The following is a 26,577-nucleotide window of genomic DNA, read 5'->3' as shown; positions in this document are numbered from 1 at the left end:
TCGCAGCCTGTCCTCTCGCAGCCTGTCCTCTCGCAGCCTGTCCTCTCGCAGCCTGTCCTCTCCCAGCCTGTCCCCTCCCTGCCCTCTCTCAGCCTGCCCTCTCTCAGCCTGCCCTCTCCCAGCCTGCCCTCTCCCAGCCTGCCCTCTCCCAGCCTGCCCTCTCCCAGCCTGCCCTCTCCCAGCCTGCCCTCTCCCAGCCTGCCCTCTCCCAGCCTGCCCTCTCCCAGCCTGCCCTCTCCCAGCCTGCCCTCTCGCAGCCTGCCCTCTCGCAGCCTGCCCTCTCGCAGCCTGCCCTCTCGCAGCCTGTCCTCTCGCAGCCTGTCCTCTCGCAGCCTGTCCTCTCGCAGCCTGTCCTCTCGCGGCCTGTCCTCTCCCGGCCTGCCCACTCCCAGCCTGTCCCCTCCCTGCCCTTTCCCAGCCTGTCCACTTCCAGCCTGCCCTTTCCCAGCCTGCCCTTTCCCAGCCTGCCCTTTCCCAGCCTTTCCTCTCCCAGCCTGTCTACTTCCAGCCTGCCCTCTCCCAACGTGCCCTCTCCCAACCTGCCCTCTCCCAGCCTGTCCCCTCCCTGCCCTCTCCCAGCCTGCCCTCTCCCAGCTTGTCCCCTCCCTCTCCCAGCCTGCCCTCTCCCAGCCTGTCTCCTCCCTGCCCTCTCCCAGCCTGTCCTCTCCCTGCCTGTTGTCGTGTCCCGGCGGCAGCAGGCAGGAGCGTGCACTGCGTCCCCGAAGTAACAGCCCTAAAGCAAGCAAGAAGTACGCCCCCCCTCCCACCAATCCCTGTTAGGTAGTGGAAACTGTCCAAACTGGGGTGCAGACAGCCCCTCTCACCTTTCGGCCTGGTACCACTGCACCAGCCGCACTACTTCCCTACTGACCGTTCTCCACTTCAGCCCCGTCTAAATTACAATTCATGCTTGTGACCCTTTTGCCTGCTTGTGCTTGTTTTCATGACCCTGTTGCCTGCTTGTGCCTCCGTGTGCCCATGTTGCCTGCTTGTGCCTCTGTGTGCCCCTGTTGCCTGCTTGTGCCTCCGTGTGCCCCTGTTGCCTGCTTGTGCCTCCGTGTGCCCCTGTTGCCTGTCTGTGCCTCCGTGTGCCCCTGTTGCCTGTTTGTGCCTCCGTGTGCCCCTGTTGCCTGCTTGTGCCTCCGTGTGCCCCTGTTGCCTGCTTGTGCCTCCGTGTGCCCCTGTTGCCTGCTGGTGCCTCCTTGTGCCCCTGTCGCCTGCTTGTGCCTCAGTTTTCGTGCCCCTGTTGCCTGCTTGTGCCTGTTTTCGTGCCCCTGTTGCCTGCTTGTGCCTCCGTGTGCCCCTTTTGCCTGCTTGTGCCTCCGTGTGCCCCTGTTGCCTGCTTGTGCCTCCGTGTGCCCCTGTTGCCTCCGTGTGCCCCTGTTGCCTGCTTGTGCCTCCGTGTGCCCCTGTTGCCTGCTTGTGCCTCCGTGTGCCCCTGTTGCCTGCTTGTGCCTCCGTTTTCGTGCCCCTGTTGCCTGCTTGTGCCTCCGTTTTTGTGCCCCTGTTGCCTGCTTGGGCCTCCGTTTTGGTGCCCCTGTTGCGTGTGCCCCTGTTGCCTGCTTGTGCCTATGTGTGCCCCTGTTGCCTGCTTGTGTCTCTGTGTGCCCCTGTTGTCTGCTTGTGCCTCTGTGTGCCCCTGTTGTCTGCTTGTGCCTCTGTGTGCCCCTGTTGCCTGTTTGTGCGTCTGTGTGCCCCTGTTGCCTGCTTGTGCCTCTGTGTGCCCCTGTTGCCTGCTTGTGCCTCCGTGTGCCCCTGTTGCCTGCTTGTGCTGTGTGGGTGTGTGTGGAGGGCTCTGTGTGGCTGTGTGTGTGGGGGGCTGTGTGTGGCTGTGTGTGTGGGGGCTCTGTGTGGCTGTGTGTGGGGATGTGTGTGGGGGGGCTCTGTGTGTGTGTCATTTGCGAGAGATAAAGCTAGTGGCATTGTAAATGACAATGCCATTTATTTATGTTAAAAAAACATAAATAAAAATAATGTCAAGAGCAATGCCAATAGCTCTAACTTTAACAAAGGCAAAACCATTGCATTGTAAATGCTTGTTAGGGTTTGCCTGGCGAAAAGATGCGCTCTGCGCATCTTTTTCGCGCAGGCGAAAACCTGATGAGAACTGTAGTGTGGCTTTGGGTCGGCCCTCGTCATTCATTGGCTGGCTCCATAAATGGAGCTTAGCCATTGGACGAGGGGCCTGTCCGTCAATGCCGGACCAGATTCGGGGGCGTTCCCGAGATTCTTTGGCTTTTGCCGACGTCACGCGACGTCAGCCGAAAGCCGGGAACGCCCCCGAATCTGGTCCGGCCGGGCCGCAAGCAAGCCGGAAGTCCCGCCGCCGCTCTTTCTATGCCAGGGGAAAAGTGCCCAGGAGAAAGGAGTGCGGCTGCCAGCGAGGCCCCGGTGCAGGAGAGCCCCGCCCGCGGCACCCGAGAAGAGAGCCCAGGCCCCGGCAGAGGAAGGACACCGCAAGCGCCCCCGCCGCCTCCTGGGAGCAGTCCGGTGAGTTTTCAGGTTCTCCGTGTCCCTCCTCCCGCCGCCGTCCCCCCTCCCGCTCTCCCCCCTCCCGCTCTCCCCCCTCCCGCTCTCCTGGTTTGGATGCCGTGAAGAAAGGCTCTATTCCCACGCAATGGGGCGCTTTGTACCGAAGCACAAAGCAGCCCCTTCAGGGTGGGAACATGGCCCTTTACCATGTACAGTTACGAGAAGGAGCCGCGTTAACCCGCTGAGCTACCTCAGTAACATTGGAAGCCGGGATCTGCCAGTTACACGGACTCTGTCCCAGCCCTGCAATATTTTCAGCGCTTCTGCGTTTCTGCCCCCCCTCCCGTTGTCACCCCCCCTCCCTGGCTAATCACCCCTCCCCTGCCCCTACTCCTTCACTACTGCCGCCTTGATGCAGGATGCGCCCTCCCCCGCACATCTCCTGCCGAGGGGGGGGGCCGCACACTGCCCCGCACTGCCTGGCTCCTGCAGCACTCTCAGCCACGAGAGGACCCCGCATCCGGCTAAATCCCTCCAGCGCCATCCAACTCCCACAAGGCACTACACCCCCAGCACTCCGTGCATCGTCGACACATCCTGGAGCCTTCAGTGACCCCCTCTTGCCCTGCACATCTCCCCCCCCCCCCCCCCCCCCCCGCAGCCCACCCCAGACCCGCAGCCCTCTGCCCTCACCTCACACTCTGGAGCCGCCACTCTTCTCCTGACAAAAATTCCCCGGACAGAAAGATGCCAGAGACACACGGACATAGAATTAAATAAATAAATACACACAGACACATCGGTGAAAAAGGTTGCTTTTATTTAAAGTTACAATTCGTGTCTCCCTGTTGCCTGCTTGTGCCTCCGTTTTCGTGTCTCCCTGTTGCCTGCTTGTGCCTCCGTTTTCGTGCCGTGACTCTGTTGCCTGCTTGTGCCTCCGTTTTCGTGCCTGTGAGACTGAGTGCAGGCTGTGAGTGCAGGCTGTGAGTGCAGGCTGTGAGTGCAGGCTGACGGACTGTGCGTACCTGTGTATGTGTGCAGCTATGTGTACAAGAGCTAAGTGATGCTGTGTATGTGTGTGTGATGCTATATGTGTATTATGCTATGTGTATGTGTGGGTCTGTAGCTGTGTATGTGTGCAGATGTGTCCAGGAGCTGAGTGATGCTGTCTGTGTGTAATGCTATGTATGTGTGATGCTATGTATGTATAATACTGTGTGTGTGTAACTGTGCATGTCTGTAGCTGTGTGTGTATGTAGCTGTGTATACAAAGCCTGTCAATGTGTGTAGAGGAGGAGCTCTGTGTGTGTGTGTGTATAGCTCTGTGTACATATCCCGCTGAGCTACCTCAGTAACATTGGAAGCCGGGATCTGCCAGTTACACGGACTCTGTCCCAGCCCTGCGATATTTTCAGCGCTTCTGCGTTTCTGCCCCCCCTCCCGTTGTCACCCCCCCCTCCCTGGCTAATCACCCCTCCCCTGCCCCTACTCCTTCACTACTGCCGCCTTGATGCAGGATGCGCCCTCCCCCGCACATCTCCTGCCGAGGGGGGGGGCCGCACACTGCCCCGCACTGCCTGGCTCCTGCAGCACTTTTCTCAGCCACGAGAGGACCCCGCATCCGGCTAAATCCCTCCAGCGCCATCCAACCCCCACAAGGCACTACACCCCCAGCACTCCGTGCATCGTCGACACATCCTGGAGCCTTCAGTGACCCCCTCTTGCCCTGCACATCTCCCCCCCCCCCCCCCCCCCGCAGCCCACCCCAGACCCGCAGCCCTCTGCCCTCACCTCACACTCTGGAGCCGCCACTCTTCTCCTGACAAAAATTCCCCGGACAGAAAGATGCCAGAGACACACGGACATAGAATTAAATAAATAAATACACACAGACACATCGGTGAAAAAGGTTGCTTTTATTTAAAGTTACAATTCGTGTCTCCCTGTTGCCTGCTTGTGCCTCCGTTTTCGTGTCTCCCTGTTGCCTGCTTGTGCCTCCGTTTTCGTGCCGTGACTCTGTTGCCTGCTTGTGCCTCCGTTTTCGTGCCTGTGAGACTGAGTGCAGGCTGTGAGTGCAGGCTGTGAGTGCAGGCTGTGAGTGCAGGCTGTGAGTGCAGGCTGACGGACTGTGCGTACCTGTGTATGTGTGCAGCTATGTGTACAAGAGCTAAGTGATGCTGTGTATGTGTGTGTGATGCTATATGTGTATTATGCTATGTGTATGTGTGGGTCTGTAGCTGTGTATGTGTGCAGATGTGTCCAGGAGCTGAGTGATGCTGTCTGTGTGTAATGCTATGTATGTGTGATGCTATGTATGTATAATACTGTGTGTGTGTAACTGTGCATGTCTGTAGCTGTGTGTGTATGTAGCTGTGTATACAAAGCCTGTCAATGTGTGTAGAGGAGGAGCTCTGTGTGTGTGTGTATAGCTCTGTGTACATATCCCGCTGAGCTACCTCAGTAACATTGGAAGCCGGGATCTGCCAGTTACACGGACTCTGTCCCAGCCCTGCGATATTTTCAGCGCTTCTGCGTTTCTGCTCCCCCTCCCGTTGTCACCCCCCCCTCCCTGGCTAATCACCCCTCCCCTGCCCCTACTCCTTCACTACTGCCGCCTTGATGCAGGATGCGCCCTCCCCCGCACATCTCCTGCCGAGGGGGGGGGCGCACACTGCCCCGCACTGCCTGGCTCCTGCAGCACTCTCAGCCACGAGAGGACCCCGCATCCGGCTAGATCCCTCCAGCGCCATCCAACCCCCACAAGGCACTACACCCCCAGCACTCCGTGCATCGTCGACACATCCTGGAGCCTTCAGTGACCCCTGTAGTGTCGCCCTGCCTGACCTCCTGTATGAGACAGGACAGGCAGCAGGAAAAGGAAGTGAGTCACAGGGAGGAGTTTTAGTCTGTAGGCCAGTGTGAGGCTGGCAGGGAATAAAGTAAGACGTGCATTCCTTACCTCTGCCTCGGTGTGTTATTTGCGAGGAGCGCCAGCGCTGCGACAATGGCGACGAGGATGGGATGTTTCTAAACCCCACAAGCAGCCCCGCTCAGCCACCCAACGTGGCCGACCACCGAACCCTGCAGCGGAAAGAAAATCCGCCAAAGCCCAAGAAGCACTCGACTGCAGCCGGTGAGAAGCGCTCGCCGATACTGCCCTGGGAGGAGAGGCGCGAAGAATCCAGAGCGCGGGCGCTCGAAAACACCCCAGACACCCGACTGCCGCACTAGGAGGTAGGCGCGTATGCCAGAGCGCGACCCCACGTGCCAGAAGTGAGCAGCCGAGTGTGTAGCGCTGGAGAGCAGCACCCGATCCCAGGCGCGAGCGAGGAGAGAAGAGCCAGAACGGGACACAGCGTGAGGAGCGCCGGTGAGTTCAAACCCGACCGCTCCCCTCACGCGTGCTGTCTGCCGGGTCCAGGGACAGAGACACGAGGCCTACTGTCCCGCGCGGCGGCCATTTTGGAGTCAGGCGCCGCCCTTCAACAGACCCACGCGCTCTCTCTGGCGGCCATCTTAAGGTCAGGCGCCTTTGCAAAAAAAAGACATTACCAGTCCACAGAGGCACCTGAGAAACAAGATTACTCAATAAAGAGAATAATATAACACATAAACACTGCGTGCAACTAATAAGCACCGGATAAACGCTTCCACAGAGTGCAGATGTCCAATCCAGGCCCTGACAGCTCATCAGGCACTGCCACCACAGCATCAAGTGCATCAAGCACAGCAAGCTCAGGAAGCCCTGCTCCCAGCACAGGAAGCCCAGCTCCCAGCACCAGAGGCACTGCTCCCACTGCACCGGCAATGGCGAACAACCCGGTGGGTGCCTCCTTCATGCGCCAACCTCAGCCTCTACCGCTGACGCCAGGCAACACCATGGGCCCATCGTGGAAAACATGGAGTGAAGACTTTGAGGACTACATGGTCGGATCCCTAGTACAAGACAATAAGCAAAAACTTGTGGCTCTGAGGAATCTGATTGGTCCGGACATTGCGCAAATCATCAAAGAGCTGCCCAATGCTGCAACAGCTACCTATGATGAAACCAAAGCTGCACTTGACAGGCGTTTTCTCCACAAACGCAATGTGGATTATGAGCGACACACGTTCAACCTCGCCACGCAGGAGAAAGACGAATGTATGAATGACTTCATCATGCGCATAAGGAGACTTGCACGATACTGCGACTTTGATAACTTTAAGACGGAAGATGCCCTGAGGCTCCGCATCATCGACGGCTGCTCGTCTGAAGCCCTGCGCCGAAGGCTCCTAAAGAAACCATACACATTAGAGGAAATCGAGGAACTAACAAGAATCAATGACCAGGCGGAAGACTACGCGAAGCGTATGGGGACACAGAAATCGTCGGATCACAAGGACCACGCTTTGCGCATTCAAGCACACCGGTCCTCCAAGCCCGTCAAGCCCACCTCCAAGTCCTACAGGTCTCAACCGTCACGTCGAAGCTCGCGACACACGAGACCCTCGAAAGCGTCACCCACCTGTTATAGGTGCGGTCAGGACTACCCCCACTCAGGACAGTGCCCAGCCATCGGGCAACGATGCCACCGCTGTGGAAGAGACAATCACTTCGAGGTCGCATGCCAAGCCAAGCAACCTAGTCACCGATCATCAACCAAGGGGCATGAGTCACGCCATCACGCCCGAGCCATAAAAGACAAGGGACGCAGGTCCTCTAGCTCGTCCGACTCCAGCGTCCAGTCAGCATACTCACAACAGTCAAGAGGTCGTTCCGGAAGCAGCCATCGCTCCAGACGCCATGTGTCGGACCCCTATCGGTCCCGCAGAGACACATCCAGTGAGTCACCATCGCGCACCCTCACGTCACAAGACAGTGATGAATACATATGCATGGTAACTACTCCGGAACGTGATGAGTACATATGCATGGTTGCTGACCCAGATCGTCTGAAGCGATATCCAAAGCTCGACATCCTGATAGGCGACCACCCAGCTAAATTTGTCTTGGACTCTGGAGCATCTCTAAATTACATCTGTGCTTTAGAACATCAATCCATGAAACACAAGCCTAAACTGGAACCTGCTGCTGTCCGTGTCTTCACGTGGATGTCACGCAAGCCACTGCCTTGTCTAGGCCGTTTCCGCACCACTCTCACGTTCAAAGACCGGACAATTGATGCCTACATTCACGTAGTGGAGGGACCAGATCTGGCAGATTGTCTCCTCAGTCTCCCCACAGCAGAAAGACTCAAACTCGTGGAACTCCTCTACATGACGGAGGACACTCCCGACATCGTTGCTAAATTTCCCAACTTATTCAAAGGGCTTGGGAAGCTCAATCATTTCAAAGTAAAGCTTCACATCAACGAGAACGTGACACCGATCGCCCAACACCATAGGAAGGTGCCATTCCATCTACAAAAGGCCGTTGATGATGAGCTCCAAGATCTCCTTCGCACAGACATCATAGAACGTACGACGGGTCCCACTCCGTGGGTATCGCCTGTTGTAGTAGTTCCGAAACGAGGAGAAGACAACAAGGTCAGGCTGTGCGTTGACATGCGCGCGCCCAACACTGCCATCGAGCGGGAACGCCATCCTGGGCCGCATATCAGTGACATGATTACCAAGCTGAATGGTGCCACAGTATTCTCCAAGCTCGACCTTAATAAAGGCTATCACCAGCTGGAGCTCCATGACAAATCGAGATATATCACAACTTTTACCACTCACCAAGGCCTTTTTCGTTACAAACGCCTGAACTTTGGTATATCCTCGGCTGCCGAGATTTTCCAGGAAGCCATCAGACGAGTCATCCAAGGCATCCCCAATGCCTTCAACTACAGTGACGACCTGCTGGTGTTTGGGAAGGACAGAACAGAACACGACACGGCCCTGGACAGGGTCTGCCATGCACTGATGTCGGCAAACCTCACACTTAACGCGAGCAAGTGTGAATTCCATAAAGACACCTTAAAATTCTACGGACACATTTTCTCGAAGGAGGGCATGAGACCAGACCCTGAGAAAGTGGCAGCCCTGGCTGACACTCAGACACCCCGTGATGTCACTGACCTACGCTCTTTCCTTGGCATGGCCAGCTACTGCGCGAGGTACATCCGTGACTACGCCACGATCAGTTACCCCCTGCGAGAACTCACTCGCCAAGGTCAGCCATTCGACTGGACAGAGGCGTGTCAACATGCATTCTCTGTCATCAAACATGCCGTGGGGTCTGCCATCAATCTGGCGTACTTTGACACGAAAAAAAAAAACTGAAATCACTGTGGATGCCAGTCCTGTGGGCCTGGGTGCCATTCTGGCCCAATACCGAGAAGACTCAGACCAGCGTCACATCATCGCCTACGCTAGTCGCAGTCTGACAGATACAGAAAAAGCATACTCCCAGCCGGAGAAGGAAAGCCTGGCCGTGGTGTGGGCCTGCGAACACTTCCACCTTTTCGTGTATGGCAAACATTTCACGATCATCACGGATCATCAGGCACTCATTACCATCTTTGGCAACCCCAATGCGAAAATGCCACCACGCATTGAGCGGTGGGGCCTGCGCCTCCAAGACTATGTCTTCTCCATCATCCATAAACCTGGGAAAGCTGAAAACCCAGCTGATTTCATGTCGCGACACCCACTGGCGGGTGCCCGTTCTGCGCTCTCTGTAGCTGACGAATATCTTCATTTTGTTGTTGACGCTGCGTGTCCTCCCACAGTTCCCCTCGAAGCCATCCAGGAGGCGTCTGCACTCGACCCCCTTGTCCAGGCAGTGATGGCCCGAATTCGCTCCAACTCCTGGAGGGACACGAAGCAGTCCTCCTCCGAGTCTGCTCAACTCCGACAGGACCTAGCCGCATTCCAACGAGTGCGCGAAGAACTCTCCATCAGTGACCATGGTCTCCTTTTGAGAGGGGGGAGGATTGTAATTCCTCTCAAATTACGCCAAGGAGTCATCAACCTGGCACACGAAGGACACAGAGGCATTAATGCAACCAAGAAAGCCCTGAGAGAACGTGTCTGGTTCCCCACCCTTGACTACATGGTCGAGACAACTCTGAAGGACTGTGTCACTTGCCAAGTAGTCAGCAAGGAAGAGCCACCGGCACCGTTACAAATGTCAGAACTGCCAGACGGAGTATGGCAACAGATAGCGGTCGACTTCTTTGGCCCACTACAATCAGGACAGTACATCATTGTTGCCATGGATGAATACTCCTGCTTCCCTTTTGCACAATTGATATCATCAACTCGAGCAACGACAGTAATCCCAGTGCTTGATGAGATATTTGCAGCCTGGGGCATCCCACTGCGAGTAAAAACAGATAATGGACCTCCTTTCAACGGTCATGATTTCACGAACTTTGCGACTCACCTCAACTTCAAGCACCAGAAAATTACTCTGTTATGGCCACAGGCCAATGGCATGGTGGAGCGTTTTATGGGGACACTAAAAAGAGCAATCCAGCAGGCAGAACTGACCCACCGAGATGTCCAGCAGACACTAAACGAAGTACTCAGAGCTTATCGGAATACGCCGCACAACACCACAGCCCAGTGCCCAGCAACTGTAATGCTAGGAAGGACACCCAGGACAAGACTGCCCATGCTAAATGACAGTCTGCAACAACGGACAGTCACCGTTGATCACAACACCCTTGTGGACATTGATCACACCCGGAAACATCAAATGAAAACATATGCTGATCAACGTAGACATGCCAAAGACTCCAACATACAAGAAGGAGACTGGGTAATAGTGCGAAGTGATCAGCGATCCAAAGCAGATAGTCGATACCTCGACATTCCCATGCAGGTCACCAAGAAGAAAGGGACCATGGTCACAGCCAAAGCTGACCACAAACAAGTGACAAGAAACATCTCGCACTTCAGGAAATGCAACCGACGTGGCGGCCATGATGCCACGCCAAGCCCATTCTCAAGTGACTCTTCCAACCAGAGTGACAACAGTGACCCAAATCATCATAGCCCCATGCGGATGGTGGAAACTACACATCAACACAGTCCTCACAGTCACGGTCCTGTGACAAGACACAGAGAACGACCGCAACGCTTAATCAGGAAGCCTCGACGTTTGGTTGAAGAGATATAGAAGAAGTGAGACTCTGCAAAACAGGGGAGATGTAGTGTCGCCCTGCCTGACCTCCTGTATGAGACAGGACAGGCAGCAGGAAAAGGAAGTGAGTCACAGGGAGGAGTTTTAGTCTGTAGGCCAGTGTGAGGCTGGCAGGGAATAAAGTAAGACGTGCATTCCTTACCTCTGCCTCGGTGTGTTATTTGCGAGGAGCGCCAGCGCTGCGACAACCCCCTCTTGCCCTGCACATCTCCCCCCCCCCCGCAGCCCACCCCAGACCCGCAGCCCTCTGCCCTCACCTCACACTCTGGAGCCGCCACTCTTCTCCTGACAAAAATTCCCCGGACAGAAAGATGCCAGAGACACACGGACATAGAATTAAATAAATAAATACACACAGACACATCGGTGAAAAAGGTTGCTTTTATTTAAAGTTACAATTCGTGTCTCCCTGTTGCCTGCTTGTGCCTCCGTTTTCGTGTCTCCCTGTTGCCTGCTTGTGCCTCCGTTTTCGTGCCGTGACTCTGTTGCCTGCTTGTGCCTCCGTTTTCGTGCCTGTGAGACTGAGTGCAGGCTGTGAGTGCAGGCTGACGGACTGTGCGTACCTGTGTATGTGTGCAGCTATGTGTACAAGAGCTAAGTGATGCTGTGTATGTGTGTGTGATGCTATATGTGTATTATGCTATGTGTATGTGTGGGTCTGTAGCTGTGTATGTGTGCAGATGTGTCCAGGAGCTGAGTGATGCTGTCTGTGTGTAATGCTATGTATGTGTGATGCTATGTATGTATAATACTGTGTGTGTGTGTGTGTGTGTGTAACTGTGCATGTCTGTAGCTGTGTGTGTATGTAGCTGTGTATACAAAGCCTGTCAATGTGTGTAGAGGAGGAGCTCTGTGTGTGTGTGTATAGCTCTGTGTACATATACCTATGTGTGTAGAAGTGCAAATGCAATAGGTCTCACATTTCGTAACCATAAAGCTATTTACTAGTAAACGACAAAGCCATTTGTTTATGTTTTACAAAAAAAGACATAGGTGAAAATTTTGACATTTACAATGCCAATGGCTCTAATTTTGTCAAAGGCAAAACCATTGCATTGTAAATGCTTGTTTATTTTGCTAAAAAGGCTAATAGGGGTTTACCCTAAACCCTCTTAATTTCATCACATGTTCTCTAAATGTTTCAGCTTTTAATTTGTGGCACTTGAAAGAGTTGGATCTATCGCACAAAAAGGGCCCTCTCTCTGAACACAGAGTATTTGTTCACATGCTGTGCTTTTTTGTTTATCATCACTCTGCTGATTTGGATAGCAATGCCATCTTGCAAATTAAACCCCTCCCATAGACCAGCAGTGTATGTCAAAGGTTCCTGCAGGCTTGGGACTTTTTGCCCCCAGTAAACAAAGTATGTCACTACGTCACTGTATATGATTATGAGGTACCTCCCACCTTGTAATAGGTCCAGATGCCATTTATTCAGTGATTCTTGCAAGGTTTAGTGTTTGTATATCACAATATAAATACCAAGGGGTCAAAATCACTTAAAAAAAAGTAATTCGTTTTACTTGCTTAATGTGCACAAATATTTCTCACTAGAGGTACAAATGAGTTTGCATATTGATACTTCCTCCTAGATATCATTATTCATGATTAGAAACATTGTCAATCGAGGTTGGGTTTTAAATAAGTTCATTCAATCGCACTTAGGGGCATATGTATGAAGCCCATTTCCCGTTCGCAAACAAGCAGATTCTCAGAATCGGCCCGTTTGCGAACGGGTAAAAGCCTTTTGGGGTGTATCATCCCAAAAGGCCCTTGCAAAATAGGGAATCGCAAAATTTGTGATTCCTTATTTTGCGAAAGCATTTAAGGAATCACAATTTTCGATTCCTTAAATGCGATGTAAAAAGCAACCAACTTGTGCAATTTCTCCTTAAGAAATCGCAAATTACCACCAACTTGAAGTTGGTGGTAATTTGCGATTTCTTTGAAAAATTCACTTTTTTGCATTTTTCAAAGTGCCATGTGGCGCACCTACATGCCCTTAGAGCATGTATGTGCCCTTAGGGCATGTATGTGTGCCACATGTGCACACATGTACATTTCAGGGGTGCAGCAGGGTGTCCTTTTGACACCCTTGAAATTGCATTCTGAATTTGCGATTCTCTAATTGAGAATCGCAAATTAAGAATGTCTTCCTATTCATTCCCATGAGCCTCTAGGCCCATAGGAATGAATAGGGAGGTATTCCTGAATTGCAAATCGCAATTTGCGATTCTCAATTAAGGGATATGTAGGATTCGCAAAATTATTTATATGTAGCGTTTTGCAATTCTCAAATAACGATTCCCTAAAAATCGCTATTTGAGAATCGAAATGTATCCTTTGATACATATGCCCCTTGATTCCTATCACAAGCCCATATTCCTTTTTAATTGAATTAGCCATAACTGGAATGTTTTCTATTGTAACTTGTAACATGGATGTTCAGTATGTAATTGTAATTTAGATGCTGCCTAAATTTTTTCTGCTTTTTAATACTGTCACCTTAAGGACATTAGTGTGGTTCATCACAAATTCCAAGAGCCTGTTTAGTTGTGCCTCCTGAAAAGGTGACTAATTGAAAGTGAGTGACACTCTCTGTCATACTGTCTTGTCTTTCAGAAAGGGAACACAGCATTACATATAGCATCTCTGGCCGGGCAAGCGCAAGTGGTCACAGTTTTAGTTACAAATGGGGCCAACGTCAACTCTCAGTCTCAGGTAAACTTCCTTTACATACTAGATGTTTATTTGTCGTTCTGTTTTATATGCCTATTTTGTTTTGTGATCTACAGGAATGTTTTATATTGCTTACTTTGAACTAAAGCATTGAACTGATTAATGCCTGCATTTGAAACATATTACATTGTACCCACTGCTGTAGAGTAAAATATATGCTTCTTTGATCTTTTTGAGTTGCAAAAAATAGTGTTTCTTACTGACATTTGTATGCATTATTGTCTTGCATCAAGGACAATTCAGAAATCTACAAAGTCCAGAGACGATTAGCATTCCAAGTAAAGAGATATTGTATAAAAGTACTTGTACTGTGAAAATATTGAAGAGTCAGCATTGTCCTATGCAGCTCGTAATACTATCCCCACCATGCACTGATAATCCACATCACTCATTAAATCATTGATTCATGCCTGGAACATGATGGGTGAGTGGATTGTGAATCCAGCGAAGAGGGCCTTTTGTGTGATGTTCACTTTCAACAGCTCAGTGTGCTTAAGTTCAGTTCTGTTCCAACACCTTTGCGATGTTTCATATCCATGCCCTCTAGTGGAACAGATTTCCAGTCAGAAAAGCCTGATGGTGCAGTCTAAACTCCCCAACCCCCGCCTTTGAATCCCGTCAACCCATTTATCCACTTGGTCTTCCCGCCCACTGACGCTTTGTTTAGCGGTACATTAATTCGAAATTGCTTCATTAAATATTAATTTAGTGCAGAGACGAAAAGGAGCTCCAACAGCCATATTCATGCAGGAACTGTGCTGCTGTTTAATTATTAAACTCTGTTACAAAATTCTGCCATAAAACACAACATTTTGGATAGGTAAAAACATTTGCCCAGTTTTTGACAAGTTGAATATCTGCTCTTTTTGCTTTTTCTGAATTCTCGTAAATTCGTAGGATGTTCATCCTTGAGTCCAAAGCCCTTTTTATTATGGTCTGGCCTGATAGCGCAGCTTTCCGCAGACAATTATTATTCATCAGGAGAGGGGCTTTTGTCCCGCCCACATGTTGGGAGCCAGGTGTGCCTGTATTGATTGGGCAGAATGTGTGTGCTTCAACAAAAATGCGCTTGCCCTTCACACAGCTGAAACCATTTTGTATATTTATCCAGCTTCCTGAGTTTGAACTTTTAGTAGCTCACACATGCAGTTCCAATGCTACTAACGTGTCTTAGATAACTTAAAAATGTATGTTTTTTTTTCTCAGGCAGCAGCAGCACAGGTGGGAGAAGAGCAATCAACACACTTCGTTGTTTAGAAATGGCGTGACAGTGCATTTATAAGCCAGACCTTTTAGCATTGCTAGTGCTTGTTTTAAATGCAATTATTTTGCCTGAACAGGGGTTCCACATTTCTCCAACAAAATAGAGATTTCCCTACACTCCCCTTCATTCCAATTCCATCTGCTCCTTGTTTGGGGGGATGCAGGGGCACATTGGTTGCTCTTTGTACACACCTACATATATAAAGGTGCACTGTTTCACAGGGAAAAGATGGCCTTTACAGCCTGCAAAAATGACATACCTAAGGAAGATGATACATAAGACGTTCTAATCTCCTAAAATGTGATATAAACATGCCTGAAGCACCCAAATGTGAGTTCTTTGCAGGGGAACTCCCAAATCCAAGGCATAAACTCTGACTGGTCACTTAGTGAACTTGTACAGAAACATTAACATGATGTGTCCCACATTGGATGAATAGTAGTTAGTTTGCACTTTGAGTTGGGTCATGTAATCACATGAAGCACAGTTGCATGACAGTACAAAACTGCTCGTTTGAATTTTAGCATGTCTGTAGTAGTTCTCAGTTGTAAGACACAGATGCATGTACTGTTTGGTAGTAGATGTTTTTAGCCATTATAAGAGCTGTTCTTTTAGGCAGTCTTATTTAGAAGTTATATTTACTGGAGAAATGACATGGCAAATTGCTTTATCTTGAAACCAGCATCAAAATCCTTTTCAAAGCATTTTCGAACTTGAAAAATGCTACTATTTTTTTAACATTCTTTTTATTTAATACAACAAACAACAGTACAGATTTTACAAGTAGTGCAGAATTTAATTTACAGTAATCATTGGCGTGGAGAAAAGTGCTACTTTTATTGTTGGTTTGTGACGTGTGAGTCCTCAAAATGTCCTCATTTTGTCTCAGAAGGTGTTTGGTAGACGTGCAGAGGTCAACTAAGCTGATCCTTACTATAACACCCAGGGATTCAAGTGTTCAAGTTACCTCGAGTTGCATCTTATATTTCCAGGGTTGGGCATGTAACAGAAAAGCTAGCACTTTCCTGTGAGCCCTTGTGTTTTCCTCCAAAAATGTCTTTAAAAGAATTCCACTTTGTGTCAAAGCAGCAGACTGCTCAGCGGGTGGAAGAAGAACTCGTGTGGCGAGGTAGATTGACTTTTCTTTTACTTGAAATGGCAGTGTTCAAAATCCATTTTGCACCTATCCTATCAATTTGTCTTCTCAGATATAGCTCTTGGTTTCAGCAAAAAACACGTTTGTAGAGGTTGAAGATCCTTTTCTATAAGTTAAGGTATTATGAGCTGTAAGTGAACAATATATGGAACGCGTCCCGAGTCCTCATTAAATGTTAACGCAAGCAAATAGGTCATGCTAAGCACGCTGAACATTCAAGGACACAGAGGCAAGTGAGAAATGTGTAGGTAGCTACAGCTGAGTGAGAAGGCTCTCCTGACAGAATAATTGCCTCTAGGACAAAGTGTTGTAGATACAACAAACCAAATCTATAGAGGGTAATGCTTGCAAGGTTCCTGGAAGGTGATTATCAGTGTGAGGGTGTTGGCAGGCAGGAAAGTTGAACCCTTCACAATGGCAGGTTTGAAGCAGGAGCACCTTTTAGTGAGGGATCCAAAGCCACATGAAGGTTAGCCCGCCAGGAGAAAAGAAAGCCTGCGGATTCATTTGCAACGATAGAGGGAATTACAGAGATGATACAGCACCTCCCACTGCTAATGCGCCAGCAAAGCTATTTAAAAATAGAGGGTGAAAGCTGCATTGATGGATTCCAAATCCCCAACTTAACTACAGTGACAAATAATGGAAAATCCTTCCCTCGCTTGTCCGCTGCCTCAAAGCTGTCAAGCCCTGTCTTCATGCGTTCTCACCTTGTTTTCTTCAGGCTTAGGTTTGATAAGAGGGGTTGATAATGAATTTAACACTTAGGTAATTGCTGCAGTCCTTGGGAATGTCTGATTGTTATCTGGCCTCTTAGTGTTGGTTGGCCTTGTATTTTAACAGTGCTACACTAGTAACTTTGGAAATAAGCTAGATGTCTATTTTCAGCTAGTTTAGTTGGAACTCTGAGGATTGATTTTACGGTACTGGCCAGTTTAGGTCTCTCTACATAGGCATCTTCTCTTCTGCATTCAGTATGTTGTGAGTTTTTTTATATGCTCAATTAAATTGGTTTCCAGGACAAAAGTCAACAGAATACATAACACAGTGATAGTTACGATCACAGGTTAGATGAGGGTTGTGATAGTATACAATTATGGAAAGGGCCAAGTGAGAGGATTCAGTCAGCGGGGGTGGTTCATTTTTTTTCTGAGTTATGCGAGTTCAGAATCATCTTTATTCGGCTGTCACCAGACATAAAAGTAGTACAAAACAAGTGCAAAAATAGCAGTAAAGTACATAAGCATAATTAAAATGCTGCCAATAAATTACATAAAATCGTGCAAGTTAAGAATCTATGCTTGCAGAACAAGAGGGCAAGACTTAATAGATGAAGCAAAGGGGGTTGTGGCTGAGTTCTAAATGGCAAGTGTGGACATATGATAGATTACATGTTTCATGGTGGTTTGTTGATGTACATCCTGAGATAGTCTTTATTGGAGGTCAGTCTTAGGGATTTCCAGTTCAGGATATCTGTGATTATAGTCCAGGGAAATTGTTTGATTAAACTTCTGTGTTGTTGCACCTGCAGTTTAAGTCCAAATGTTTGGATCTAGCAGATTACACTGCACCAGTGGGTTATGCTTAGAGGGTTCGGGAGTCTCCTACGTTATTATCTGGAAGGTAATCATTAGTAGAGTGTTTATTGGTTAAGACACATGGTACCTTAAGGAATCCAGTATCCCCAGAATGGTTGTTTGATGGATGTGTTCAATTCTTTATTGTGCCATAACCATCTGTTAAACTAAATATCCCTCTTCATTCTCTGTAGTTTGGCATTATCATTGGATTCTTTTTTTATGTTAATAGAGCATGCAGCAGCTTGCATTTAATAGTAGAGGTAAATATTTGTAATGGGAGGGGATTTTTTACGAAGGCCTTTAATTTTACCTATGTTGGTGTGGTATAGTTTGTCAGATCATTTTATTAGTGGAAGGTTTGCAATACTCTAATAGTGTCTTGTTATCAATGGAAGTCTGCAAGGTTATTTCCTAGTGCTTGTTTGGATTTTTGTAATTTTTGTATCAATATCTTGTGGTGCTTGCCTTTTCAGAGGAACTTTATTTATTTATAGGTTTTATATAGCGCTAGCTAGACCCTTAGGTACCAGAGCGCTGTACAAAATTGTGAACAAGACAATAATCAAGTCGCTGAGCATATGATGTGAGACCTATTAGATGCCAATCCACACAAAATATATACAAAGTTAGGCAATGAGGGTGGTTACCATATGAGGTCAGTTAGTACAGTATGAGTTAAGGGAGAGAAAGACATAATAGACAGTATAGAAAAACAAAACAACCGACTGTCACAGTCTGTTTCTAGTCTTAGAAAGAGAATATTTAAGCATAGTTCAGTTTGCTCCTGTGTTAAAGTATCTGTGGAGGAGATGGAGTTTCAGGTCTCTAGTGAAGCAGGCGAAAGAGGGGTTGCATGTAAGCTCTCTAAGGAGAGAGTTCCTTATGCTGGGTGCATTTCCAGAAAAAAAGCGAGTCTGGGTTGCTTTCCTTTTTGGCTTGGGAAGAACGAGAAGAGGCGTGTGTTGGAACTTCTCAGAGTTCTGGTTCTTCCTGCTTTTGTGAGTTTGTTGTCTAAATTGTCGGGGGTATGAGAATGAAGGGTGTTGTGGGTGATACATGCAGTCTTGTAAGTAATTCTTCCTTCGATGGGAAGCCAGTTGAGGATCTTTAGGGCGGGTGTGATGTGTTCAAACCATTTAATACCTGTTATGAGCCAGGCTGCCATGTTTAGAACTGATCTAAGGGGGGTGATGTGAGTTATCGGGGTCGCTGTGATGATAGCATTCCCATAGTCAAGTTTGGAAAGGACCACAGATTGTACTATCATTTTGAAAACATCAGAGGGAATGAATGGTTTCTTTTTTTTTAGGTGTTTTAGTGTGTAAAGCACTACTTTGGCAGAGTTTTTGATGTGATCCTTAATTGACATGTTTATGTCCAGGGTGAAGCCTAAGGATTTTGCCGAGTTGGAAAGAGTGAGAGAACAATTTAGTGCATTCAGGTTGTTGAGCTAGTCTTGGATTGGTAGTTGGTTACTTTTGGGGGAGAACAGTATTACTTCTGTTTTGTCGGGGTTTAACTTTAGGTGGTTGGAGTTAAACAAAGATTGTATCTTGCTCAGTGTGGCGTTGAGATGTAGTACGTCACTAAGTGACTTGATTTTGTAATAGAGTTGAGTGTCAACAGCATATAGGTGATATTTGATCCCTGCTTGCTTCAGGATGGTAGTAAGGGGTTCCATGAAGAGATTGCAAATGGAAGGGGAGAGAACTGAACCCTGGGGAACACCAAGTGACATAGATGTGGGTTTAGAGAGGCAAGAGTTGATTTTGATTTGTTGTGAACGGTGTTGTAGAAAAGATGTGATCCATTTCAGTACTGTGCCATTGATGCCAGAGCGTATCTTCAGTGACTCCAGTAAGGCTGGGTGATTTATGGTATCAAAAGCCACTGATAAGTCGAGTAGGAGAAGTTGGCATGCGTCTCCTTAGTCAAGGAAAATATGGATGTCATCTGAGATGTTGAGCATGGCAGTTTCTGTGCTACATCCTTTCCTGAACCCTGATTGGAAGGTGTCATGGATGTTGAATTTCCCTATATGAAGGTTAAGTTGTTGGAAGACGTATTTTTCCATAGTTTTGGCTAGGCACGGGAGGTTGGAGATAGGTCTAAGGTTGTTGAGATCATTTGGGTCTGCCCTGGGATTTTTGAGTACGAGTGTATAATTTTCCTAGTAGGAGGGAATCCAGTACACATCCCGAGGCGAGAGCTGTATTGATGATTTTGATCCAGAAAGGGGCAATGATGTGGTTGAGATTTTGTACTACTGTGGAAGAGAGGGAATCCTTCTTGTGTGAAGTGGGCTTTGGTTTCTGTCATGGGTTTGAAGTCTGACCAATTAGCATTGTTTTTCAATTGGGTGTTCAGATAGTTGCCGTTAGTTCCTTTTGGGGCCATTTGGTCGTTGATAGGTTCAGATGTAGGAATTACTATGGAGGGAGATGAGTCAGTGTGGGCAGTTAAGAGGGATGGTAGGTTAGTGACTTGAAAGAAGGATTGCTCGATTTTTGTGATTTTGTCAGTAAAGAAGCTGGCAATTTCTTCACATCGGTAATTAGTGGTGATTATTTTGTGTGGGGAAGGAGGTGTGGTTTGTCTTTTAGCACTGTTAAAGAGTTGCCTGGGTCTGTTCTTTGCATGGCCAAGTTGATTGCGGAAGAATGAGGCTTTTCCCCTAAAAATTTGCTTCTTATAAGATATCCTTGCAGTTCTAAGTAGTGCTAGGTGGATTGTCGAGGGGTTTTGCCTCCATGTCCTTTCTGCTTGTTTGAGTTGTCTCCTTTCATTATTTAGATAAGAGTTAAACCAGGATTTTGATTGGGGTGATCTCCATTGTTTTAATTTGAGTGGTGCCACTTGGTATAGAACTTCCGACATCACTGTGTGAGACAACTTTGTTTTGTTAAACTCCTTGTTAAGCTTCTTGAGGAAGGATAGTGCTAATGGAATGGGGAACATGGTAATGGGATATGGGAGTTTTGAGGTGAGCTTCATCTTCATGGTTTCTAATTGCCTCTACACAGTTAGGTTCAGCTGAAACCACGTTTCAGTTCTTTTCTTAATGTCCTTGAGTGTTTGTGCTTTATTGACAGTAGCAGATATCCAATATGCAAATAAGATACTCCGGTAAGTAATGCGTGATAGGTTACATTTGAACTTGCATTTTGCTTTGTGATGTTTCAACCATAGCGTAGTTACCTGGAGTTCTCCTGCGTTTTCTTCATTTTGAATAGAGCCCAACATCCTGGCAAAGCCAGATATTTAGTTTATATAGGTTTGATATAGAGGTTATCTGATCATTAAGGAGAGTGAAGTGTGATTTAAGTGTGCTACTAATCTGTATTTATTGTGGTGGGCCTGATTGCCTTGTTTGAGGCCGTTGTTCTTATTCTGCTCTTCTGATCTGGAATGGTTCTAGGGTCAAAATAAAGAAGAGGGAGGGTTAATGGGCATCCTTGTTATGAATGTCTAAATGCTGATGAGAGTTGAGAGTTTACTAGTGTGTGTCCTTCAATTTGGAAGTTTTGGGGTATGCCATGTCTTTGAGTGAGCTTAAGATACTACCATTCACGTCAGGTAAAGGCTTTTTTTAAGTGTCAATGGCTATTCCACACCATATTGTATTGTAATTGCATATATATAGCACTTACTACCCCTGATGAGGCGTCAAAGCACTTTTTGGGCAAGTTGTACACTTCTCCGGAACCAATAAAGGATTAGTGGTGAATTAGTAGAGTGAAATATATAAGTAATTTGAGTGGTGGATATCTTAGTCAGTTATTCGGATTTAGAAGGATAGTGGAGGGATAGAAGAGGGAAAAGGTTTGCATTTATATAATGCTTGCTACCCCTGAAGGGGTGTTGAAGCGCTTTTTCGGTGAGCAGCACATTACTCGGGCACCCATAAAGGATTAGTGGTGAACTAGTATAGTATAGTGTATTGAAATATGAAAGTAATTTGAGTGGTTGATATGTTAGTCAGTTATTTGAATTGGGAAAGGTAGCTCAGGGCTAGAAGAGGGGAAAAGATTTGCATTTATATAGTGCTTGCTACCCTTGATGGGGCTTTGAATCGTTCTTTTCAGCGAGTAGCACGCTACTCTGGAACCAATAAAGGATTAGTGGTGAAGTAGTAGAGTGAAATATGAATGTAATTTGAGTGCTGGATATGTTAGTCTGTTATTTGGATTGAAATGGATAGTGGGGGGATAGAGGAGGGAAGGATATACACATTTCTTTTGTTTGTTTTGAAGGTCATAGCAGTAGGATGAGGCTTGGGATGAGTAAAAGGGTTGTGGAGGGGGGAGAGTCAGAGGGAAGGGTTTAGAAAGGCTTGTTTTGGGGGATCAGAATAGTAAACAGGTATGAAATGAGAAGAATATGAAAGGGTTATTTTGGGGATGATAATAGTAGTGTTCTGGGGTTTGAGATGAATGAGGGAGTGGAGGTTGAGGATATATTCATAGAGGTATAGGGTGACAAAATAGGGTAGTGCATTGGAAAGAGTAGTAGAGAGAGGTTTGAGATGAGCCAGAGAGTTGAGGTAGAAGATGTATCGAGAGGGATATAGGGTGATAAATAGGTAGTGGATTGGATATGCTGAATTCAAAGAAAAGTAATCAATATATAGATCCATAAGTACATGGAAGGTATATAGATACATAAAGGAAGTAAGTATATGTAGATTAAAGATGCATTAAATAAACACAGGCTTTCAAGTGTTGTACTTAAAATTAATATTATGTATTTGTTTATATATTTTCTTTTTGTAATTCAATAGTGAAGCAATTGTAGATAGTTGTGATAAAAGATTTACTTATTTATGCAGTCACATACATGTTAGAAACAGAATAATGTAACTCAGTAATGTATAATTTCAGAATTAATGAATATCCATATATATTTTTAAAACATAATTCTATATGAATTTACAACGCAATGCACATATGTAGGTACATATCTATAGTACAAATAAATGCATTATACAGAGGGATATGCTGTATATTTCTGTTTGTGTATGACGCTATGTGGAGAAGAGCCAATTCTTGAATAGTTTTCTGAAGATAAGGTGGTTATCCGTTGATTTTATGTTGGGCGGTAAAGAGTTTGGCGGCTTGAACAGAGAAGGTTGTGCCATCCATGTTTTTTTTCTTGTATCTTGTGATTTTGAGGCAAGGTGCCACTCTAGAGCAGAGGTTCCTTTGTTGAATGTGTTTGGTGATTTTATTCCTGATGAAAGCGGTCCTGTTCCACGTATCGCTTTGTGGGTGATACAAAGCAGCTTGGACGTGGATCTTCCGGCAACCGGTAACCAATGCAGGGATTTCAAGGCAGGGGAGATTTGGCCTTGTGGTTTTATATGTAAGAGTGGTCTGGCAGACGAGTTCTCAATCTGTTGTAGTCTTTTCATGGTCGCTAAAGGTGATTCGTGATAGAGGCTATTGGCGTAATCGAGTTTGGACAGAACAAGGGCAATGGCTACTTGGACCTTGTGTGGAAATCCCAAATAGGGGAAGATTCGAGTTTTTATATAAACAAAGCTTGATCTTGCTAGTTTGTCCTCTTGGGCACAATAGCTTGGAGGACAAGGTCATTCCAAGGTTTCTTACTTCCTTCGATACTTTAGGTGGTGTTCCCAGATCATCAGGCCAGTCGGTGAGCAGGTCATAATGTTTCCAATTGCCACACATGAGTATTTCTGTTTTGGAAGCATTCAATTTGAGACTGCTCCACTTCATCCATTGATCCACAGCTCTGAGACAACTGAAAATTGGTGAGTTTCGTATGTCTTTGGGGCTTTCCAGTTGAAGGATTATTTTCGTGTCATCAGCATAGTTATAGCACATGAGGTGAAATTGATTGATCAGTACTGGTAATGACTTCATGTAGATGTTGAAAAGCATAGGCGAGATGATGGAACCTTGAGGGAGCCCTGATTTCATGGAGTACGGTTTGGACGCGAAAGGTGGGGTATGGATGACATTAGTTCTGTCGCAAAGGCAGGATGCGCTCCAGTCTAGAGTAGTCCCCTCTAATATATATAGTCTTTGTATCAGAGTGTCATGATCAACCGTGCGAAAGGAAGCTGAGAGGTCCAATAGAAGTAGCGCAGCAACCACGTTGCGGTCAACTGTGTTCTCCAGGTCATCCTAGACGGCAAAGAAGGAAGATTCCTTGCCTCTTCCTGGACAGAATCCCGTTTGAAAGTCTGAAAGTATGGCATTTGCTTCAATGGATTGTGACATCTGGGCGAACGATGATCCTTCTATCAGTAAGGTCCATTTGTAATCGGTCTGTAGTTGTCAGGATTCAGCGGGTCAAGTTTGTTTTCTTTAGTAATGGGCATATGTATGACTTTTTTAGTTCTTCTGGAAATATTCCAGTAGTTAAGGAGTTGTTGATGATTCTACTTCCTGGAGTGGCAGCACAGGTTGTTAGAAGAATTGTCTTGAAGGCTTGCGGTAAACACGGGTCAGAAGGGCTGTCGGGAGGCGTGCTTGCTTTGACCAGGTCCATAAATTCATTGTGTGAAATGTGTTGGAGGGAACGGAGAGGCTGGGTTAGAGTATTCTTGGATTGTTGTTTTGTAAAAGGGTCAGTGCTGGTGCTTCGTCTTTGTTTTAAGTATGAGCCCAATATGTCTGCTGTGGCCGTGTATTGATTTGCTAGTTTGTCTGTGAAATGTTGAGTAACAGGATGAGCTCCTTCTAGGCCATTTGGTTTACGAAATTCATTGAGTATTTTTTTTTTATTAAACTTTTTATTGTTTTTTCACACCAACCAAAGACCGGTACATGCAAAATAGAGTCACTGTGGGAGATACCCCTTCCAATACAGACATGTCTTTTTTTACATAGTGCCATTCACCCCATGGCAAAAATGGGGGTCCAAATAATCATTATACATTTCCTGGGCATACTGAAAGATCAAATGAAACATCGGGTGTAAGCAAACATGAACAGGGAGCGGGGGAAGGAGAGATCCAGGGGATTGCCCCTAAGGGGGAGAAGCCAGCACCTCCGCCGTCTACTGGGCCATCAGGGCTTGTCTGTCCCTCCAGAGTTCCCCTCTGTACTTTTTCCATTTCCACCATTTCCGATCCCACTTTTTGGGGCAGCCTCTACTCTTGAATACTGATTTTTCAGCCACCATGACAGTTTCCAAGTCCTTTGCTCAGTCGGCCAGGCACGGAACTGTGGCCACCCCCCAATGTTGTGCAATATTCCGCTTTGTTATAATGAAACCCATAGAGGCCCATGTTTGTTCAACCTACATGAGATCAGATGCCCCCCATTTGTTAAGTAGGCATAATTGGGGAGACAGCTCAAGGGATTTACCTTTTCTCTCCCAAGTTGGCAGGCAATGTTCACCCAGTAGTCGTGTATGTGTGGGCAGTCCCATAAAATATGAAAAATTGTACCCTCCTCATTGCAATGTCAGAGGCAGAGTGGAGCGGGGCGTCTACCCAGCCGGAACAGGAGTTTGGCATCGAAATATGTGCGGTGAAGGATCTTGAGTTGGAGCAGGCGCAAGCGCATAGGGATGGCTATTTCTTGGGGTGAGGCTAGCGCGTCCCGCCACATGTCATCCTCTATTTCACCCAGGTCTCTCTCCCACCCCTCCCTAAGCTTCAACTTCGGGTCAGGGCGATTGTTGACCAACTTCTTGTAGGTGATCAAGATGGCTTTACGGTCCATGGGATCCAACAACAGGCTATCCTCCAGTGGGGACGAATCAGAGAGATGCCTTTGGGCACAGCTGAAGATACTGCGTGAGTAATCTGTAAGTACCTGAACGTCTCTGAAGGAGCCAGTTGATACTTAGTTTGGAGCTCCGGAAACAATGCCAGCCTCCCCTTGACCCAGATATCTCTGTCATTCAGTATTTTAAAGAGTTCTTTATTTGCACATTTAGCATTTTGAATTCTGTCTGAATAGTGTCTTTTCTTCACTTTTTTGATAGCTGACTTGTATAATCTGTTAATTTTCTGTAGGCGATGTTTGTCTTGATGTTGTTTGTTTTGAGCCAGGCACGTTACAGCTTTTTAATTTGTTGTTTTATGTCTTTTATCTCTGTATTTCTACAAGGTGCTTGTTTTGTTTTGTTATGTTGTGTGGTTTTTAGTGGTATCAGAATATCAAAAGCTTCCTGTACCCACTCATAGTTTTTTAACAGAATTTAATTTTTTTTAGATCTGTACTGGATGTTAGTTGTGTTTCTAAGTGTTCCAAATTTAGTTTTTACCACAGTCGTTATGTGGACGCATGTAAGGTGAGAGGAGTTGACCTAACAGCTAGGGCGGTTGACCTCAAATCTGGGGAACTGGATTCGATTCGCGGCAATGACGCTGAACATCCTGTGATTCTGGGAAAATCACTCAATCTCCCTGCGCCTAACAAAAATGAATGTATCCTCATATAACGCAACTGGTGCTATGTAAATCGCTCTGATACCCGATTCGGGTCAAGTTTGCTCTACATAAAACTCTGTTAAAAAAAAAAAAGTGGTGTTTGGTGTGTCGCTTAGTGTTGTTTTATGTTGGAAAGTAAGCAAATGGTGGTCTGACCATGTGACCGAAGTTATAGTTTGAAAGGTAACTACTTCGGTATTAGCAAAAATGACATCTAGGATGTGTCCATCGTTGTGTGTGGGTTTGTGGATGATCTGATGCAGGTTCAGTGCGTCTAAGCCAGCGATGATTGTTTTCGGATGGGGCATATTGGGTTAGTCAAACCAAATGTTGATGTCACCCAGAAAGCATAGGTTGGAGTGTATTGTTATCAGATTTGAAACCATGTCTAGAAGCGTGTCTGGGAATGTTGCATTGCTAGGTGGAGGTCTGTAAAGGAGCAGGAAGTTCAAGGACGAAGACAGCGTATAATTGCATCTGGTAAAAAAGGCCTCACAATTTTTTATGGAAACTTTGTCAACTTTAGTGATATGTAACGTTTGACTGAACACAAGTGCTAGGCCACCTAATTTTCTGCCTATACGATTTTGGGTGATAGTTTGATAGCCTAGAGTAATGGCTTAATGCAAAACTGGAGCCATATCATCAGCTGAGGGGCTGATATTGGTGAGGGATGTGGTGTTAGTGGCCGATATTGTACCATTCACTAACCCTATTTGATTTCCATTTATGAACTGTAGTATAATAGCTTCTTGTTGAGGAGTCAAGATTTTATATTCTGTGGTAATTACAGATATCAGCCTTGATTTCTTTCAGAATAAGTAT

General features: G+C 46.9%; 1 protein-coding gene across 27 annotated transcripts in view; it reads left to right on the top strand.

Annotated features, from left to right (window-relative positions):
* The window catches only part of ANK3 (ankyrin 3), a 1,924,186-nt gene that overhangs the window by 1,226,598 nt on the left and 671,011 nt on the right, over positions 1-26,577 (top strand). For all 27 annotated transcript variants that reach the window (XM_078642672.1, XM_078642674.1, XM_078642664.1 and 24 more), the window contains one exon: positions 13,226-13,324. In XM_078642672.1, the coding sequence (XP_078498798.1) occupies positions 13,226-13,324 (99 nt within the window). The remainder of the gene's footprint in view (positions 1-13,225; positions 13,325-26,577) is intronic.

This window comes from Lissotriton helveticus, chromosome 5_1, assembly GCF_964261635.1.
Source record: "Lissotriton helveticus chromosome 5_1, aLisHel1.1, whole genome shotgun sequence".
NCBI classification, from domain to species: Eukaryota; Metazoa; Chordata; class Amphibia; order Caudata; family Salamandridae; genus Lissotriton; species Lissotriton helveticus.
The sequence above is the reverse complement of the archived record's forward strand: the minus strand, read 5'-3'. Positions and strand labels throughout refer to the sequence as shown.